We start from the raw sequence: 20,476 nt of genomic DNA, 5'->3' as shown, positions 1-20,476 counted from the left end.
AACGATGGAAAAGCTGGCACAAAGAAAGTGGGGGTCAGGCACGTGCTATATGCATGTGGATAAACTAGAGAGGAAGAATCGAGTTCAGAATAATTTCAATGTTAGGTCTTTTATCTTTACATATTTTAGCACTGTAGCTTTCCCGACCTTTAGGATCACCTCAATTTTGTGTTAACAAAATAAGAGCCTATTTGGCCAGCTGCATTAGGTGAGATTAAGGTATATGAAATTATAAAAGTTATAATAAATGCATGTGTAAAGTATTATCTTTGAATTGCTTGTATTCCATATTTTCTAACACGGTTTGGATTGTATACATTAAAAAGTAAATCTCAGGATTTACTTTCAAATTGCAGTTCGATTGAGCCGGGATGAAGTAAAAAATCCATCATCCATAGAGCTAGAAATCCCATCTCATACTCCTTCCACACACGCCATTCCGAATTTAAAAGTGAGATTAGTAATGCAATTCCATTTAATGTAACTTGAGCCCAAATGAAGTAAAAATCCATCATCCATGGAATTAGAAATCACATCTCACACTCCTTCCACACATGTCATTCCGAATTTAAAAGTGAGATTAGTAATGCAAATCCATTTAATACAACTTAATACCACTGTCTAACTAGACCCTAAATGTATATTATGGATGTCATACAATCACCACCATCAAGCTCAAAAAGCCTTGTTACAATGTCTCTTCTTGTTATTTATACTACTATGTGGGTTACATGCGAAGAGAAAATTAAATGAGCCCGACCCGATTTATGCCTGCGGTTTAATGTCACCACCTGCTGCATATCAGTCATCACACTGATCTAGAGTGCCAAAATTTTTATCTTACTTTTATTTGAAATTAAAAGCGGCTAAAAATGAAATCAGTGCAAAATTTAATTTAGACCTAACTCAACAACATTGGGCCTAATAAGGGATCATTTTGATATTTTGTTACTTAAGCTACTTATCACATGTATTAGTATGTTTGGTATGCAAAATATTTATTAGCTTCCCTGATGCCTCCTCTCTTTGGCAATTTATGAAAAGTAAAAAAACTAAAAGAATTAACTAAAGTGGTTAAATAATTATAAATAAATAAAAGTTACTTATAATTAATCATAAACTAAATTTACATATTTGAAATAAGTCACTTATCTACTATCTACTGTTGTAAGTAGAAAAGCTAACTTATTTGTTGGTATCCAAACAAGCCCTGAATGATCTGGTCTGATTATCATAGCCATACTACCGTAGGGATTAGATGACTATCAATACAGCAAATGCAACGTGTGCTGTAAGTCTAGCCTCTCACCGATTCGACGGTCAACGTTCATTATCCTCACATTTTTCTTTCTTTAAAGGTTGCTTATAACGAGGTTTCGTACACAACTAGTTGGACGGTAAAGCTATCCTCCATCTGGCTAGTGATTAGCAACTTGTCATGGGTGAATGACATCCAACCAACCTGAAAGATTGTTCCCATCGTGAAAAACGCCCGGGAAAAAAAATAAAGGTGCGCCAGTCATCAGACGGACCTCATCATAGAAGACAATTTACTACCGCTAATCTTATGCAAAGTACACATGTGGCCCACCTGATGAGTGGACTTAACTGATTTTTGCGCTAGATGATCTTCATCCTTGGGGATAAAACAGCCTGAATTTTCTCATACATGAGATCTAATCCATGTGTCTACTTGACGAAAACTCAGATCTCACACACGCGTGCGTGATCGCCATACGTGATTGCGTGTAGATTGGCGATTCTACACGCGTTTGGGCTTACCAACCCTCGAAGGAAGAAGAACATCAAAAAAAAAAAAAAAAAAAACCCTACTCAAGCCATCTCTACCCGGTCTCTCTCTCACACACACACAGATTCATCAGCAATGGCGTCTATAAGCAGCATCACACCCCAACGATTCCTCCACATCTCAAGACCCACGTCAGGTACAAAACCCAACTTCGAATTCTCATCAAAGGCTCGAATTCGCGTAAATGGTCTCTCAGGATCCTCTCTCCCAAGCTGCTGTAAACACCACAACGCTTCAAAATCCCATCTTTTCAGCTCTAAAAAGAGAACTTGGAAGATTGGATCCACCGCTGATGATCTCGACGTGATCCCCGTGCAAAGCACTGATTTGACGGATCAACAGAACGATGCCGTGGTCCGCATCGAGAGAGAAGAGGAAGTTAAGAGGTCGAATCTAGTCGGCGGGTTTTCGAACGAGGGCCGGCTCTCGTTCGAAAGCGGAGTAGTCGTGGATATTCCGGGTTTCTCTTCTTCGTCTTTGGGTCCTTTGGGCGCGGAGGGAGAAGTGGTGGATGTTGATCGGTTGATTGATCAGATGATCAATGCGGTGATTGTGCTCGCTGCTGGCACTTTTGCAATCACCAAGTTGATCACCATTGACCGGGATTACTGGCATGTGAGTAATTCTATCTGGGTTTTCTATTCTAATATTGTTTGGAGTGAATTCTGTTTATTGAATGGGTTTTGGGCATTTTTACTGGAATTCAGATTTTCTTATTTTGCAATTTGTAGTTTCATTCTGCATTTGGATGCAATACTGGTTTGAATTGCACTAACTGGCTCAGTTTATTTGACATGTTCAAATTGTAGTTACTTTACTCAGAATCCATACTTAGGAAGGAGCCCTCAACTTGCGGTCAGATTCCTTTCGAATCCAAATTGAAAGTAATGTAATTGCAATTTGGAGCAGAGTCCTTCAACGTAAGTAATAAGATAATTACAATTTGCTCATTTGCACCTAAGGGGTCATTGGGATGCCTGTAAATGGTTTAAGTTGTAAATAATTTACAGCCTGTCTGTTTGGCTTTAAGCTGTAAATGATTCACGTAAATCATTTACAGTGTTTGGATAGCCTGTAAATGGTTTATATCCTGTAATTGGGTATTCACGCCTGAGATAGTTCAGAGAAATTCATTAAAAAGCACTCATTGGGTAAAGCTCATCTCAATGCTCGCCAGAGAAAGAAGATGAGAGATGGGAAGACTCACACCTCTGTTGAATGAGGAATTGAATCACACCACACCCAAGCTCCAAATCACATGGATTTATAGTTTCAGAAAGAGATTTTTACAAAAAAAAAAAAAAAAAAAAAAAAAACCTATCTCAAGTAAAACATAAAATAATATAAAAATAACAAAATAAATGACAAAAAACTACTCAAAAGAAATAAATCTAACTATCCTAGACTATTCGTGGCCAATGGGGTGGTCCACGATCAAGATAGGCCATGATCAAGAGTGGTCCAAAGGCCCATCGTACACGATCCAACGGTTGCACTCAATCCAATAGTCCAGACTCCTCACGAATGCAGCCCACATGCATCTTTCTAGTGTAGGGTCTTCGAAGATGCATCAAATGCATGTGGGGTCTTCAAAACGGGCTACTCGGGCCCACGAAGTGGTCATCCATCCAGATGGAAACTGGTGATGATATCCTCCTCGTTTGGTAGACCTTGAACAATGCTCTGATGTCCTCATTAACGAGCAACCAGTAAGGACTGTCAAGGTACGCTCTTTGTAGTTGCACCAATACAAAAGACCACTAGCCATTCATGATTTTAAATATCGTTTGAAATTGAGTCAACTCAGTGTCGGCGTAGAACAAAATGAGTCACTCTGTGTTACACTCCGAAACTAGACATGGTTAGAATGACTGCAACTGATTCGTAATTAGTTGTACTTGTTTCTGTCTCCAGCCAAGTCGCAATGTGAAATCGGTATGTAAAAGTTAAAACTGTGCCGATGATTGGTCAAGCAGCCATAGTGCTAATTTTGGGGCATGTGAACATTGGGAGAGTGGCACTTGATCGATCATTGTACTACTACGCCAATGTATCCTAGTTGTGCCATTTGACATAGCATATCTTATAATTCTTCATGTATTACTTTTGCAATATAAAGATTGAATTTTTAATGAATTTAGAGCAAACTAGTTTATATGATAACTTTGATGTTTAATTATGATTTATGAATTTCTCCATATGCCCGACAATTTTATAATAGTATTTTCCATTATCCAATGTTATTTTTACTTGGAGAGAAATGCAGTTTCTGGTTCTTGCAATAGAGTTTATAGCGTGTGTTTTGTACCCACATTGAAAACTTAGATTAGAAGGTATGTAGTTTTTTGAGCTTAACATAAGCGAATGATTCTGATTTTAGTGCTAATATTAATGATGATAGTATCAGATTCAATATAGGATGAAATTAGCAATGGAACTTAATTTTGAAATGATTATTATGGAGTTTTGGCACATATTCTCTTTTCCTTCTCAGGGATGGACACTCTATGAGATACTAAGATATGCACCCCAGCATAATTGGAGTGCTTATGAAGAAGCTCTTAAAGCAAATCCTGTTCTAGCCAAGATGATGATAAGTGGGGTGGTTTACTCACTAGGGGATTGGATCGCACAGGTAAATTGTGGATGTAAGCTATTGCAGATTGCAATTTGTTAGTGATGGTGCTTAAAAGATGAACTTTATTTCTCTGGCATTTGATTTTGTACACATTGTTTGCTTATGTCCTACTGATCACAGTGCTATGAAGGCAAACCACTTTTTGAATACGATCGGGCTCGCATGTTAAGATCTGGCCTTGTTGGGTTTTCTCTTCATGGGTCTCTTTCTCATTATTACTACCGTTTCTGTGAGGTGACTATCATTGGAACTTTTGTTAGTATTTTTATTTAGTGTTCAAAGCATCACTATCACATCTTTAGTTTTTATTTAGAAGACTGAAATTTCAACATGTTCTTTCCAGGCTCTTTTTCCTTTTCATGATTGGTGGGTAGTGCCAGCTAAAGTTTTGTTTGACCAAACTGTGTGGTCAGCTGTTTGGAACAGCATCTACTTTGTTCTTTTGGGCTTCTTGCGTTTTGAATCGCCCGCCAATATCTTTAGCGAACTGAAGGCAACATTTTTTCCCATGCTAACAGTAAGCAACCATTCTCCCTCTTTGTATCATTTTCTGTTATGGTTGTTGTTTTAGACCTTTTGAAGAATCGGGCTTCTGTGAACTCAAGCTCACAACTCCTTGAACTGCAACTTGGTAGCAATTTATGTGAAAAATTCATTTTGCAAAGCTGTGACTCATTTTTCTTTTACAATCAAAGGAAAAGAGTATTGTTTCTTGATTTGCCATGTGGGTTGTCTGTCATGTTGACATTCATGTCTCTCAACACAAATTATTGGAACTGATAGAGAATGAGATGACCACGCACTAACTGACTTATCTGTTTGAATTTATGTTTAGAAGTTTAAAAATATGGAATCAGTTTGTATGTCAATCTTCTAATTTCTGATTTCACCTTCTACATTTTTTTCCCCCACTTTCTATGTGCTAATATTACTATGAACAGGTCAAATCAATCGATTGACTTTTTAAGTAATTTCAACTAGACAGTCAAAGTCCGGTCAGATGCAGGTTTATTGGCGCTCTGCTTGTATCAACAAGTGAATCTTTGAACATCGGCGCTCTCTTTTACTTATTGGCAACTTGAAGTCTTTTATTGACATGATTGATTTGTTAGCACCTGTGTTGTATTTAACAGGGTATTTGAATCTCATTTGGTTGATAGGCAGGGTGGAAGCTTTGGCCTTTTGCTCACCTGATCACCTATGGTGTAATACCAGTCGAACAAAGGCTTCTTTGGGTCGATTGTGTGGAGCTTGTCTGGGTTACCATCCTCTCAACGTAAGCTTCAACACACCTCTACTGTCTGCACCTATCCAAAATTTAAGCTGTCAACATCCAATAATGCATTGGTTTATTTAAAAGGACCAGTTTTTGATAACTTGGCTAACCAATTGACCGTTGTAAGATCATTGGGTCTGCTTAACTAGATAAGACCTCTGGTTGAGCTTCTAGCTTGTAAAACTCGGTGGCCCATCTATTAGAACCAGTGTTTTGAGTAGCGTAACGCTCGAAAAACGCTAGGTAGCGTGTACAGTAGCATAAATCCCCTGTAGCGCACGCTACAGGGGTCGTAGCGTATGCTACGAACGCGTAGCGCGTATCGCAGGTAGCGCGCGCTACCTGTGGTAATTTTTTTATTATTTTTTTGTTTTTTGTTTTTTCACTGCCGTAAATAGTGGTGAACTCACACCACAGCAGTAAGTAAGTTAAAAAAAAAAAAAAAAGCCATTTCGAACAGTGTATTCGACAGCCGGCCCTAAACCGACGCTGCTTCCTCTCCCCCCTCTTCAATCTTGCGATCGAAAGGCCCTTCGAAGGGGCTTCTTTGGCCGATTGTTGGAGACTACAAGGAGCTCCATTTGGTGCAGTTTCATCAACAATGGAGAAGAAATAACGGAGAAATCGGATTTCCCCTATTCTGGTTGCGATGGGCTATGGAGCTTCAACTTTTGCATATTTCATCAATTCAATCTCATCTTGAGACAAAAATAGGTACGCACGCTCCTTTTTTTGAATTTTTTCGATGTACAATGAAAATAACTTGGTATTTTGAGTTTTTTCTCTTTTTTTTTTTCCCTTTTAAAATGCCGGTTACTGTGTGCTTTTTTGTTCTTTATAAATTTTTTTTTTTTTTTTCAATATCTCTGTAGATATAGATTTTTTTCTGTGGTATGACCCACGTGGGGCCCACTATGGTGTGCGTATGCATGGATGTGCATTGTTTTTTATGGCGTGGCTCACATGGGGCCCACTGAGTTGCGTGAAGGGGTGGATTTATATTGTTTTCTATAGTGGGCCCACTGTGGTGTGCGTATGTATGCATTGTTTTTTATTGTGTGGTCTATGTGGGAACCACTATATTATTTTTCACAAGTTAATGTTGATTTTTGTGATTCACTGATTTGTTTGTGATGCGTTTTTTTTTTTTGGTTAAGTAGTGAACTAAAGAGAGAAGTATGTTTGAAGAAAAAAAGAGAGATTTTGCATGGAATTATGTGGCTGATAATATTTATCATATTTTTAAAAAAATAATAATAATAATAAATAGAAGTATTTTGTAGCTTACGCTACGCAATTTCGCTACACGCTACGGAGGGTTGAACGCTACGCAACACGCTACTGCTATTTAAAACACTGATTAGAACAAAACGTTAGATTGAATTTCAGTTCTACTTGTATCCCATTTATGTAGTTTTAATGCATGCTATGCATAAAGATGCACTTTTCTGTACTTCATACAAACCAATATTTTTAGATCAGTATACCTTTCAATATAATCGTGTTTTCATATGGACATCTCAAGGTGTCAGGTTTCCTCCTGCCACCATGTCTGGAAAGTCTTCACTTGGTCTAACTACCTATGCAGATTTGAAATGGACACATTGTGGTGTTTAACATGGACATGAGTCAAATGCAGGGACCATGAAAAGGCCAACGAGCTGACATGTCCATACAGATATGATGATATATTGAAAATGTATTATCATATGAATTTTACTTCTCATATACTGAAAGGCCAACCGGCGGGTGCTTGACTTAGGTGTCCATGGCATTTTTTTTTTTTATTATTATTAATATTATTATTATTTTAAGAAAGTGGAGTGTCCTTGTTACATATCTAACCAAGGAAAGTCATCCATGTCCAGGTTTCACCTGTAGTATCTAAAAAATAATTTATTTATTCTAATTTCCTTCTCATTGCTAGTTATTCAAATGAGAAATCAGAGGCAAGGAGTTCAGAGGCGCCATCTGAGATGAACACCGAGTCTCCATTGATTGGCCCTGAGGTATCAAAAGCATCACATGGTATTTCTTATGAGCACACCAAGTGACACTATGGAATGTTAACACTTCTTGCTTGGATCTATTATCAGGAATAGATGCAGTACCCACATGTTCAAAGAAGAGTAGCTTGTCCATGTGCTGTTGTAAATATGTAAAACCTCCTTTGGCAACCAATCAATGGTTGGTTGAAAGGAATGAATGCACCAACAGCTTACGTTTTGTCAAATGCCTTCTGAAGTGACCTGGGCGCAATGGAAAACTATCTCCTTCCTCTTCTATCCTGTGTATCAAACAAGCATAATTTTTCTTTGATCTAAGGCAGTGAAGTCTAATCCAGCAGCACGAAGATCAAATGTAATTTGAAAGTTTCTAGAAACATTTATTGTGTGACGTATTTATTATCATTTTTCAAGACCTTCTAGCAATCAAAATCAACCTCTTCTGTTTTATCCTTCTGATGATATTGTTGGGTCTTTGCAGTTACTCTTAACTGTCATCATTATTTCATGTGGAGTAAAACTCGGGGCAAATTAGGTTAAGGTCGATTCCACAACACTCCCCAGTATCCGGGTCCTTGCTCTTACTCTGGTGGTAGACTCTCAAGAGTTTCAACACCTGGTTAAGGGTTCGAGTTCCCATAGGTGGTGAAATCCCACCACGGTGTGAGTGTGTTTGTGTGTGAAAAAAAAAAAAAAAAAAACCACTCCTCAGTATCCTTTGTCTGTGTGCTTTTATGAAGCAAAAACAAAATTTATAGTACGAAAGCAAAGAAATATAGTAGTGGTTAATGGAGCTTCAATGACATGATGCATAATAGCAGGGCTCCTAAAAAATAATCTCTGTGGGGCCCAACATGTCATATATGTAAATCCACTCCATCCATCATAAGGTGAGAAACCTTATTTTAGTAGTATATACAAAAAATCAGCCAGATAGAAAATTCTCATGGGACACAATAACAGGAACAATGTAAAATTGCTCTTAAAACCCCTAATTTCATGTGGTGTGGCTTGCTTGACTTTGAATCAGGCTGAATTTTGTATTGTCCATTGGTCCTGTCGATTTACACCTGATTAACGGGTTTGATCAAATATACACACAAACCTGAGGTTGGGAATCCACATTATTCCTTGTGGTGTGGCCCACCTGAGTTGTGATTTGAGAGAATGGAGGATAGAACCTGATGTTAGACCTACAGAGTTGTGGTGCTACAGGGGGGTGTTTAGTGCATGGGATTAGATAGGTTAAGGTGGGATAGAATTTTGGCGCATGGGATTAGATATGTTTAGGTGGGATGGAATTTTGAGAAACGGATTGGCTGCTCCCCCTGCCACCAGCCAATGGCTGGTGGTTGGTGCTCTGTGGGTCCCATAATGATGTAAGTGTTTCATCCATGCTGTCCATCTATTTTTCCAGATCATTTTATGGTATGAGACCAAAAATGAGATATAGACCAATCTCAAGTGGACCACATTACAGGAAACTTTGTTGAATGAGCTTTGACCATTAAAAACCTTTTGGGGGCCATAAAAGTGTTCGATCAAGCTGATATTTGTTTTTTCCCTTCATCTAGGCCTGTATGACCTAATCAAAGATTGGATGTCAAATAAACAGTACAGTAGGCCTTAGGAGGATTTTAATGGTGGATATCCAATCACTTGTTTTCCCATGGTGTGGTCCACATAAGATTTATATACCTATCATTTTTTATATAAAGCCCTAAAATGATATGTAAAAATGGATGAAACACGTACATCATGGTGGGGCCCACAGAGCACCGACCACCAGCCAGTGGGCTGGTGGCAGGGGGAGTAGCCAATCCGTTTCGGGAATTTTGGTGCATGGGATAAGATAAGTTTAGGTGGGATGGAATTATTATTATTTTTTACACACGCACGCACACCTCACACACACGCTTATACACGCACACACACCCCACACACGCACGCCGTGGGATTTCACCACTGATGGGTACTCGAACCCAGGTGGGATGGAATTAGCGCACCCTAATAATGAGGATGCCAGTGATTGTCCCGTAAACCCATGACTTTGAGGCCATACCACTTCATATTTGACAGAGAGGACCTATGGGTTCTTACTCTTGCCCGGGTGCTGGACTCTCAGGAGTTTCAACACCCGGTCAAGGGTTCGAGTACCCATAGGTGGTGAAATTCCACCCGCGTCAGTGTGTGCGTGTGTTAAAAATAAAAGGACAGAGGAGACGTGAAAAATGTAGATCCTGTTATGCCGTCCATAGCGCGTATGAAAACGGATCGGCTACTAACCCTGCCACCGGCTGTAAGACGTGAAAAATGTAGATCCTGTTATGCCGTCCATAGCGCGTATGAAAACGGATCGGCTACTAACCCTGCCACCGGCTGTTGTTGCTCTGTGGGCCCCACCATGATGTATGTGTTTCACCCATGCTGTCCACACATTCTTTCAGGTCATTCTGTGGTATGATCCAAATCTTAGTGGACTGTACAGTGTTGATTGAACGACCATAAAAAACTTCTTAGGGGCACAAAAGTTTTAGATCAAGTTGATATATATCTTTTCCTTTCATCCAAGTCTTTATGACCTGATCAACAGGTTAGATGTCAAATCACCATTACAGTTGGCCCTAGGAGGTTTGTAATGGTGAAATTCAATCACTACTGTTTTCCCATGGTGTGGTCCACCTGAGATTTATATCTAACTCATTTTTGGGTTCAAGCCCTAAAATTACATTTCAAAATAGATGGACGGCGAGGATAAAACATATACGTCATGGTGGGGTCCACAGAACCGACCACTAGCCACATGACACTATGCAGTAGCAGAGTACTAGGAAGGGTTGTAGGAAAAGCTTTGGAGTAGGAACCAAATAGCCCCTGGGTAATAGAGTTGAGGCAAAAATAATCCTCATCATTACTTTCATTCATCAACCATCCCGTGTAAGAGAAACGGCGCAGGACCAACCCTGGAAAACGTCAATGATTTTATTTAATTTCACATATGCCCCTTCTCTATCTATCCCTCCCCCTCAAATCTTTCCAAAGCCGGCCTCAACGAGCGATAGGCCATCTGAATCATTCATCCCATGAGACCCACATTGCACGGGCATGAAATTGAGCGTTTGTAAAGGACATAGCAATGCCCCCACATTCAATGTTCATGGCTCTTACTAATTTCCAGCCCAAGGCACTTAAAAATCAGCCTGATCCAAGACTCAGTTAGGCCGCAACACAAAAAATGTTAGAGGGGACACCCACATTGATTTGATCGTGGGCCCACCTTAATGGGCAAACAGTCTGATTTTTTGGTTAACATTTTGTCCAAGCCATGAGTTTCTCAATGAACCGTATTCCATATACACAAGACGGTTGCCCGTCCCTGAAAATCAAGGGTGAATGTTTCCTCTCAACTTATTCCTTGTGGTGTGGCCCACTTGATTCACAGAGCAGCCTGATTTTAGACCTTGGATATGTTGAAACATCTGATGCAGTATTTCATGCATGCATCACATGGCCCCTACGTCTGCGCCCCTACGTCTGCCCGGTACCACAGCAAATTGTACATTCGACACGTTAGGTACATATCATGAGCAAACGTTACCATCTTTTTTTTAAGGTGGGATTTTCGAAACTGGGTGCCGCTTTGATTTGAAATAAAACTCGGGGGTTTTACGTCCTACTATTTATCGGATGGATCCAGAAGCATTTTACAAAGAAAGGTCGTTTGTAGAGTGAGTTCGTCAAAGCGAGGAGGGTAGGGAATCCCGCCCTTCACATCCACCTCAATCGGAATATAAGAAAAGCTTCCGAAAATCTTCATCGCACTTCCTCGATCGCGCAATGGCGAAGCTGGTACTGTTGGAGGAAACGAGGAAGAAGAGGAATCATGGATCCACGACCTTCTTCGTTCTCGTCGACTACATTTTCCTCCTTATCTTCTTCTGCTTCCTCTTATTCTTCCTCTTCAAGATGGTCGGCATCTGATCCGGTTACCATTATCATCCAAGATCTGAATGGAGGTTGTGATTCACAGCGAGAGAGAGAGGGACGGAACTCGGTTTTGCTATAGTAACAGAACGAGGTGATTCTGTCATTTTCCTTTTTCTTCAATCTATCTTCTGTAAAAGTTTCTGAAGTTTGGATATGGTGAACGGATGCATTTGGGAACCTTAATCTTTGAATGAGATTTGTATTTTCTTTATTTATTTTTTCTTATAATTCTAAGAATCCTGTAATAGAATGAGATGGTTCTCTCTCTCTAGATATGATATTATCGATCGTGCATTTTTTTAATATAATTTTATAATTTATCTGTTCCTTTTGCTGATTTTCTATCATCTATTTTGAGATTTTGTATCGAGAAAATTTCCATTTCACATTGGGAATATCCACTGTGGCACAGATGTGGAACATCCAGACAATCCATTATGGGAGATCTGGTCGCAAATGTAGACCAAGCCATGCATCGCATGGCCCACAAGATACAACATCAACAGAGCCAAAATAAATTCCATCTACTATTTCTAGCCACAGGTTTGATGAGTCGACTGGCCAGTTCTCGAGGTGTGGGAGCTACATATTGGGCCTGATCTGATGGACAGTTTGGATCTCACACATGTCAGGTAGGCACGTGCGCAGTTGTGTACAGGGGATGGGCCATATGTGCGAGATCAGGAAACCACCTACTAGGGGAAAATGATCGGGAAGAGGCCTGATCATGTTCATGATAGCCATTGTTCAGCAAATGAAACAAATGAATGTATCGGGATTCAGATATCCATGGAAAAGTATTGTTTTTATTGCTGACAAATTCCAATACAGTCTTTAGTGTCGAAATGTATCATTGGTATGATTTTTAAATGGAAATTCCTTAGAAACTCAGAGCTTTTAAAGCAAAGAGAAGAAGAAGAAGAAGCCCTTCTGCACCTTTTTAACAATGTTTTAAACCTTTTGGCCCTGGATGATTTTTAAGAAAAAAAACATTGTTGCAAAAATCACTATATTTAATTGGTATTGAAATGTTTTGAGAAACACATAATTTTTTCATACTGTAAGGATTTCAAATGTTTTTGTTTTGTTTGTTTGTTTTTTTTTTTGGAGAGAGTGACCTTTCAGTACCAAAATGGCCTTGCATGAATCAATACCATTCACTCCCAAAATGTTTCACCGTTCTTAGTTCTTTTAAATACATTAAGAATGTTTTGTTGTTCCTTGCCCTCAATCCCAATGAGTTTTTCTAAACAATTTAATGTCTGTTAAAAATGTGCCATTCTCTTGAAATGGTCTCAAAACATTATAAATTGAAAAGAGAAAAATTGAAATATGCTGCTAATGTATTAGAAAATGGTTAACATAAACAATGTAATTTTTTATTTTTTATTTTTTACTTTTTATTTTACCTTTTTAAAACTTGACATTATCTTGAGATAGTCTCAAAGCAGTATATATTGAAAAGAGAAAAATTGTAATGTGCTGCTAATGTATTAGAAGATGGCTGACATAAACTGGCATGTTTCGATAACAATCGATAAAGCATAAAAGGGCTGTTGGTATCAAATTGGTTGAAAATCCCTTTCAAATTTCAATTCCAACAGTTTGACTAGAGGGGTGTAGCCTCCATCATAGATTCTTGGTTGTTGTTTTGCAGCAAGAATCCCCATGAAACGAATTGACATCTTTTTGGTATTGAAATGGATCTTTATGAACAATGAAACTTGCAAAAATATAGCACATGACCTTTTACAACCAGATGTGTATAGAAAAAACTTTTATACAAAATCATGTATGTTGCATTTGATATTTAATACATAGTATAAGACCCTTGTGTAATTCCAATTTGATCTGAGCCTCCCTGTTGTCATTGGCCTCATTGACATGGATCTGTGTATTATCATTTGTAGAGCAATAGGGATCACATGGTTTTTATGCATTCATCTATTGATGTTTCACTTCAGCTTCTGCTACTTAACTTTAGGACAAATGTTTGACACAACTCCACATGATAGCACACATTAAACATGCTGGGTTACCGTCACTGGTGACTGGCATGCTTATGCGATGGCTGGTGTTTGGAATAACCATATTGTCTTACTAGCAGTGTGTTTGAATTTCCATTGATTCGAATGGTTTCAATGACTGGTTTTCCTTTTGTCTGTGGTAGCTAGTTTACCTTTTATGCATGTTTACTGGCTACACGACTGGCACATTTTCTTCATGGATCCAGGATTTGAATTGATGTAATTTCATTGATTCCTCCTAAATATGCCATTTCAATTGGAATTTGGTTATTCACGTTGAACACGTCTAAGTATTGCTTTCAGATTCCAGAAATTTCTTTTTGTCGGGCCTGCCAACCTCTGCTGAGTTATGTCAAGCTGATGGAATTGTAGGATTTTTGTCAGGCCTGCCAACCTCTTCTTATTGAGCATTGTTACTTGTGTCATGGATTTTTCTCGTCTGAATCCATCTAAAACCCGTTCTCAAGTGTTTATTGTCCCAAATAAGCCCTAAGCAAATATGAGTATAATATCATTGGATTTCAAAGTTTAGTAATTGGCGATCCCCATTCTACTAAAACCTACATCATTCTCTGCTTGTCATGGAGCTGCTGCTATTCTCTTCTGTGTAAATCTCCTTTCAAATATTCAGAAGGATTGGTCTTTCATCAGAAAGAAAGGTGAAGTAGAAAAGGGTCTATCTTTTAGGTTCAAGAGATATAATAGGAGTGCAAAGGCATGAGTGATGTCCGCCCCCATGTGGGCCCCAAATCACATGGCCCTGCATTAATCACCCTCGGTGAGGAGTTTTGAATACGAGACCTCTCGCTCTGATACCAATTTGATACAGGATAATTAACCACTTGATGTAAAAGCTCGAACTGATAGAGCACGGTGAATTAATCCCTTTATCTCATAGCCCAGGCCCCACATCCATGGGTTAGGTCCTCGGCCAAACCCTCCTTGTGGGCCCCAAATCCATGGGTTCCACCCCCTCATCGGCCTCAAATCACATGGGTTCTGCCTCACATGAGCCACCGCCTCACACGGGCTGCCCATCCTGAGTGTGCCCCTGCATCCCATAGGCTACCCCACTCGAGCTCGGTGTGAAAATACCCCTGCATTGGCACCCATGTCTGCCATTATTGGATGGTGTTTTTTGCTTAATATAAAAAAGGTAGTCGGTGAATGTCTGTTCATAATGAGAGGTGCAATTTACTTCTTTGCACCATTTTTATCAGACTATTTCCGCACTGTAGCTACACAAGTAGGATTTGCATGTGATGCAATATATGTGATTGCTTAAGCAATCTAGTGAGATGGAGATGGCGAAGAGATTTAGTCTGCCTATGTGAAGTCCTCTGTTTGCTCAATGAAATTTCTCTTTAAGCTCCCGTGTCACATTATTTCCAAACAGCAAGGACTACAACTCCCATGAGGCTGACAGAGGAGGTCGCACACCAAGCTCAGTTCCATCACTTTCCAAGGGGGACCATGCCTTTTTCAAGTGATAAGGTGAAGAAAATGGCCTGTTGTCCAGTAATATTTTTCCTGTACAATTTCCAGATGAATATATGTTTCTGTCACTCATTAAAGGAATATTTAATCATTTTCTAATAAAATCAGCATATGGTTCGGTCTGTAGCTCAATGGGAGATAGGGCGTGTTTCAACATTGAGGTCTTGGGCCCGAACCCAGGTAACCTTATCATAAAAAGAAAGAAAAAGGAAAAAACCATACGGAACTGTGGTCTCTATCTTTTGGACATTTAATGTCACTTCAATTCATTGTTTTGAAACTGGAAAATCAGACTCAGAACTTTGCTGAGCCCAGTCGAGGAGCTCAGTTGAGGTTTTATTTATTTATTTATTTATTTTTTGGCTTCTTGAATGCTAAGACTATAGAATGTATACAGTTGATAAAAATTGCAGTGTCTTGGTGAGTTGAGACTTTTCTAGTTTTGGCATGGAGAACTGAGTCTTGACCAAGCTGGTGACCAAATTGGGAATTTTTTTCCCCTTCTCGATGAAATCAAAGGTACGTAGTCGAGTTTTAAGCCTTTCAATTTTCCAAATATAGATTGTTACTTATTTGTTCCTTTTGTTATATTTTAGAGGATGTCTTCCATACAACAGCTGAGATGAAAAGTTTGTGCAACTGGTGTGTGGAGCCCACAGAGGTGTAGTCATGGGATCAACCTCAACTGTCTATCAAGGTCATCCCCCAAGAAATGGAAGGCTGCAGGAATCCGGCTGATCCAACTACCAAGTGGGCCACACAGAAAACAATAGGAAACCACCCAAAAACCTTCAAATTCATGAAGGGGCCTATCTGAAGATTGGATCAGCCCCATGAATGGGGCATCACATTCATATGATGGATAAGGAACATTCAAGTGCAAAATAAGGATTTTATTAATTTTCATGGGAATCGATCTTGGGTCTTCTATGCTAGCCCATGTTAGGCTAGGCCATGAGACTCAAGTATCTGGCCAGGCTGAACAGCCCATTCCCATCCTTGATTGATATGTATTGTTGCAATAAAAATTCATGTATCCAAAGAATAGTTAACCTTTTAAAGTGGCAACATGGAGAATTAAAGAAAGCCAATGTAAATAAAGTTCATATACATTATTGTCTCATTGTGAAGAGAAACCATGCAGCAACAAGCTGCTGAGTGATCTTGTAGCTGCATTGAGTGACCTTTATGGTAAATCTAGTAGCAGTGAATGAAAACGCTCAAGCAAAAAGCAAACATTTTAAATAACATTCATGTTTCCAAGCTTGGCAGGAGGCTAGAAATGATGAAAATTTTGAACAATACGGAAATGTTAAAAAAATAAATAAATAAATACTAAGAAAGTAACCTTCCTCCTGCTGTCATACTAAGAAAGAAACAATCTCTGCTTTAGGAATCTCACTGTTGTTTCGCCTTCTACTATGTTCTCTAGGACTCATGTTGTTTAGGGACCGGGCACCTTAAGCTCTTGGGATGGCATTGGGTTGGGCTTATGCTCTCTCTCTCTCTCTCTCTCTCTCTCTCTCTCTCTCTCTCAAAACATTAATAATAGTGTTGCACCATTTACAAGACAAGTGTCAGTGTGTGCAAGGGTGGGTTGAACGCAGCGGAAGATTCAACTATTAACATGTGGCACAGGCGTCTAGGCCACATGAGTGAAAAAAGGGCTTCAAATACTAGCGAGGAAGCGACTCCTTCCAGACGTGACAGGTATATCTTTCAAAACCTGTATTGATTGTTTATTAGGGAAACAACATAGAGTTTCATTTGTTAAAACTGCTTCTCATGTTAATAAAGTGCATGCATTACATTTGGTTTATTCTGATGTTTGTGGTCCTATGAGGACAAAACCTGGGTGGGGCATTGTATTTTGTTACTTTTATAGATGATGCATCTAGGAGGGTTTGGGTTTATGCTTTGAAATCCAAGGACGGGGTCTTTGGTGTATTTAAATTATTTTATGCTATGGTCGAGAGAGAGACAGGTAGATCATTGAAGTACATCCGTACTGACAATGGTGGTGAATACATCAGTGACTTTCATGAGTATTGTAAGTCCCCAGGTATACGGCATGAACAGATGGTTCCCAAGACCCCCCAGCATAATGGTGTAGCTGAGCGAATGAATTGCACCATTGTAGAGAGAATCAGATGCATGTTATCCCATATGAAGTTGCCCAAGACGTTCTAGGGAGAAATAATGCACACGACAATATATTTGATAAATAGGTCTCCATCAGCCCCATTGAATGGAGAAGTACTTGAGAAGATGTAGATTGGACAGGATCCATCATACAGTCATCTCAGGGTGTTTGGATGTAGGGCATCTGTTCACGTACCAAAGGATAAGAGGTCCAAACTCGATATGAAGATCAGACAGTGTGTGTTCTTGGGATACAGTGATGAAAAGTTCGGTTACAGATTATGGGATTCAATCGAGAAGAAGCTCATCAGGAGCAGAGATGTGGTTTTCTTTGAAGATCAGTATATAGAAGATATTGGTAAGCTAGAGAAAAACCAGCCTAGTTCAGGTGAGCTAGTGGACATGGATCTGGTTATTCCTCTCGTGGTGCCTGATGACGGGGGAGTACAGCAAGGTGCAGAGGACGAGGGAGTTCCTTCAGAAGATGGACCAGGGGAGCAGCTCTCACTTGATCCACCTGCTGAGCCACAGGTGAGGAGGTCATCTAGGGACAGACAGTCGTCCAAGAGGTACTCGCCGCATGAGTACATTATGCTGACTGATGGGGGAGAGACAGAAGATTATTCTGAGGTTCTAGCCGATGAGTATAAGGGGGAGTGGTTAAAAGCAATGCAAGAGGAGATGAAATTCTTACATAAGAACCACACCTATGATATGGTAAAATTGCCTAAGGGTAAGAAAGCTTTGAGTAACAAGTGGGTGAGTGTTCAGAAAGAAGGCTGAGCAAAAAAATTCACAGACGAGGTTCAAGGCCAAACTTGTGGTGAAAGGGTTTAGTCAGAGGAAAGGCATAGATTTTGAGAAGATATTCTCACTAGTGGTGAAGATGACATCCATACGGGTGTTGCTTGGGTTGGCAGTTAGCATGGATCTGGAGATAGAGTAATTAGATGTTAAAACTGTTTTTCTCCATGGTGACCTGGAAGAAGAGATCTACATGCACCAACCAGAGGGGTTCGAAGTCAAGGGCAAAGAGCATATAGTGTGTAGGCTGAGGAAGAGCTTGTATGGGCTGAAATAAGCTCCATAACAATGGTACAAGAAGTTTGACTCGTTTATGTTGCAATATAGGTATGACAGAATGGAGTCGGACCACTGTGTGTTCACGCATAAATTCTTAGATGGTGATTTCTTAGTTCTGCTGTTATACGTTGATGACATGTTCATAATGGAAAAAGACATCAAGAAGATCGACAAGCTGAAATAGGAATTAGGCAAGTCATTTGCGATGAAAGACTTGAACTTGACTAAATCGATCTTAGGAATGGAGATAACCAGTGACAAAAGCAGTAGGAAGCTTTGGTTGTCACAAGAGTGGTATACTGAGAAAGTCTTATAGCGTTTTAATATGAATGCAGCGAAGCCAGTCAGTACTCCATTGGATAGTCACTTCTGATTGAGCGACAGGCAGTGTCCCAAGACGAAGGCAGAGGTGGAAGAGATGCAGAGGATACCCCACGCATCAGTTGTAGGAAGTTTGATGTATGCTATAGTATGTACACACTCAGACATAGCATATACGGTTGGTGTTGTCAGTCGGTATCTTATCAATCCTAACAAAGAATATTGGGCAGTGGTGAAGTAGATACTGCGGTATCTAAGAGGCTCATCCAGTTTGAGCTTATGATATGGTGACGGAAAACCTGTGTTAGAGGGCAAATGCAGATATGGCAGGTGACATAGACTCTAGGAAGTCGACATTAGCGTTCATGTTCACATTTGCAGGGGGAGCGATTTCTTGGCAGAGCAAGCTATAGAAGGTCGTAGCATTGTCGACGATAAAGGCCGAGTACATTGCAGTCATAGAGGCATATAAAGAGATGTTTTGGATAAAAAGATTCTTACAAGAACTTAGCCTAAAGTAGGAGCAGTACGTGGTCTATTGCGATAGTAAAAGTGTTATACACTTGAACAAGAATCCAAGTCAGCACTCCAAGTCGAAACACATGGAGATTTGGTATCACTGGATTAGGGATACTTTGGAACAAAAGGTGTTATAGCTTGAGAAAGTCTACATGGACGATAATGGGTCAGACATGACGACCAAAGCTTTACTCAAGGGCAAGTTTGAAGTTTGTAGAAACCGAGCTGGCTTGAAGATGACGGATTTCTCCTGTGTCAAAAAGGGGGAGATTTGATAAGATTTTTTTCCCTAGGCTCGACCGGTTGTGAGCTTCACTCGACTGGTCGAGGGCTGGTGCACGACTAGTCGTGCACTGGCTCGACTCGTTTTCTAGTGAGTTGTGGTTTTTGATTTCCGAGGTGCTCGACCAGTCGTGGGATGTACTCGACTGGTCGAGGACTCGGCACGACCAGTCGAGCTTACGCAGATTTGAGTTCGGATCTCGTGCGGACTGCAAAAATCTGTGGCAGTTTTGCAAGGGGTGCAAAAGGGAGTTTCCTAAACTATAAATAGGGGTGCCTGGGGCTTTTCTCAATGCAAGAGAGTTTCCTAAAGCTTTGTAAGGGTTTGCTAAAGGGTTTAGGGCTATCAAAGGTGAGAGAGAGAGAGAGAGAGAGAGAGAGAGAGAGAGAGAGAGGAATCTTGTGGAATGGAGGTTATGCTCGTAGAGGTGATCTACTGTATACTCGACATCTCAATGCTTCTACATCCTCGTAATCGGTGAGATCTCTCCGTTTTTCTTTTATTCTCTTACTGTGTATCCACTCCAGCGTGAGTGAAGAAGGTTGTAACGTTATACTTTATAATGGATTATTGATCTGGACGAGGTTCCATAGTTTTTACCTCTCTAAGGGTTTTCCACGTAAAAATCTCTTGTATCGTGTGGTTTATGCTTTGATTGTTTTCATTGCTTTATTATCTCATAATTCTAGTTTGTTTTTGGGAGGCTAGATTCTAAGGTTTTGTGCAAGGCTCCCAACAGAGTTAAGTCGGGTTTTTTATAATATATAAAATAGTTTTTAAAAGTAGCCATTTTTATATTTGAAGGCCATTACAACTTGCATTTTCTCAGTTAAAAAGGACAAATTCAAGAGTAAGTTTGAGAAACAAATAGCAATTGGAGTTTTTAA

The 20,476-nt window shown here is 39.7% G+C and overlaps 1 protein-coding gene across 3 annotated transcripts; it reads left to right on the top strand.

Annotated features, from left to right (window-relative positions):
• Positions 1-1,845: 1,845 nt before the first annotated feature.
• LOC131230357 (uncharacterized) lies at positions 1,846-8,180 on the top strand. Of its 3 annotated transcripts, XM_058226273.1 has the most exons (7): positions 1,846-2,425; positions 4,305-4,445; positions 4,569-4,682; positions 4,792-4,965; positions 5,609-5,724; positions 7,652-7,733; positions 7,821-8,180. In XM_058226273.1, exons 1-7 carry the CDS (start codon positions 1,886-1,888, stop codon positions 7,824-7,826), a joined length of 1,173 nt encoding a protein of 390 aa, XP_058082256.1. In that variant the 5' UTR covers positions 1,846-1,885; the 3' UTR covers positions 7,827-8,180. The 3 variants fall into 3 exon arrangements, with proteins under 3 accessions (XP_058082256.1, XP_058082329.1, XP_058082377.1); XM_058226346.1 differs by lacking the exons at positions 5,609-5,724; positions 7,652-7,733; positions 7,821-8,180 and adding an exon at positions 5,455-5,596; XM_058226394.1 differs by lacking the exons at positions 5,609-5,724; positions 7,652-7,733; positions 7,821-8,180 and adding an exon at positions 5,390-5,505.
• Positions 8,181-20,476: the final 12,296 nt, after the last annotated feature.

Source organism: Magnolia sinica, chromosome 1 (genome assembly GCF_029962835.1).
Source record: "Magnolia sinica isolate HGM2019 chromosome 1, MsV1, whole genome shotgun sequence".
In the NCBI taxonomy this organism is placed as follows: Eukaryota; Viridiplantae; Streptophyta; class Magnoliopsida; order Magnoliales; family Magnoliaceae; genus Magnolia; species Magnolia sinica.
Note: the sequence above shows the minus strand (reverse complement) of the source record. Positions and strands in the feature narration are given on the sequence as shown.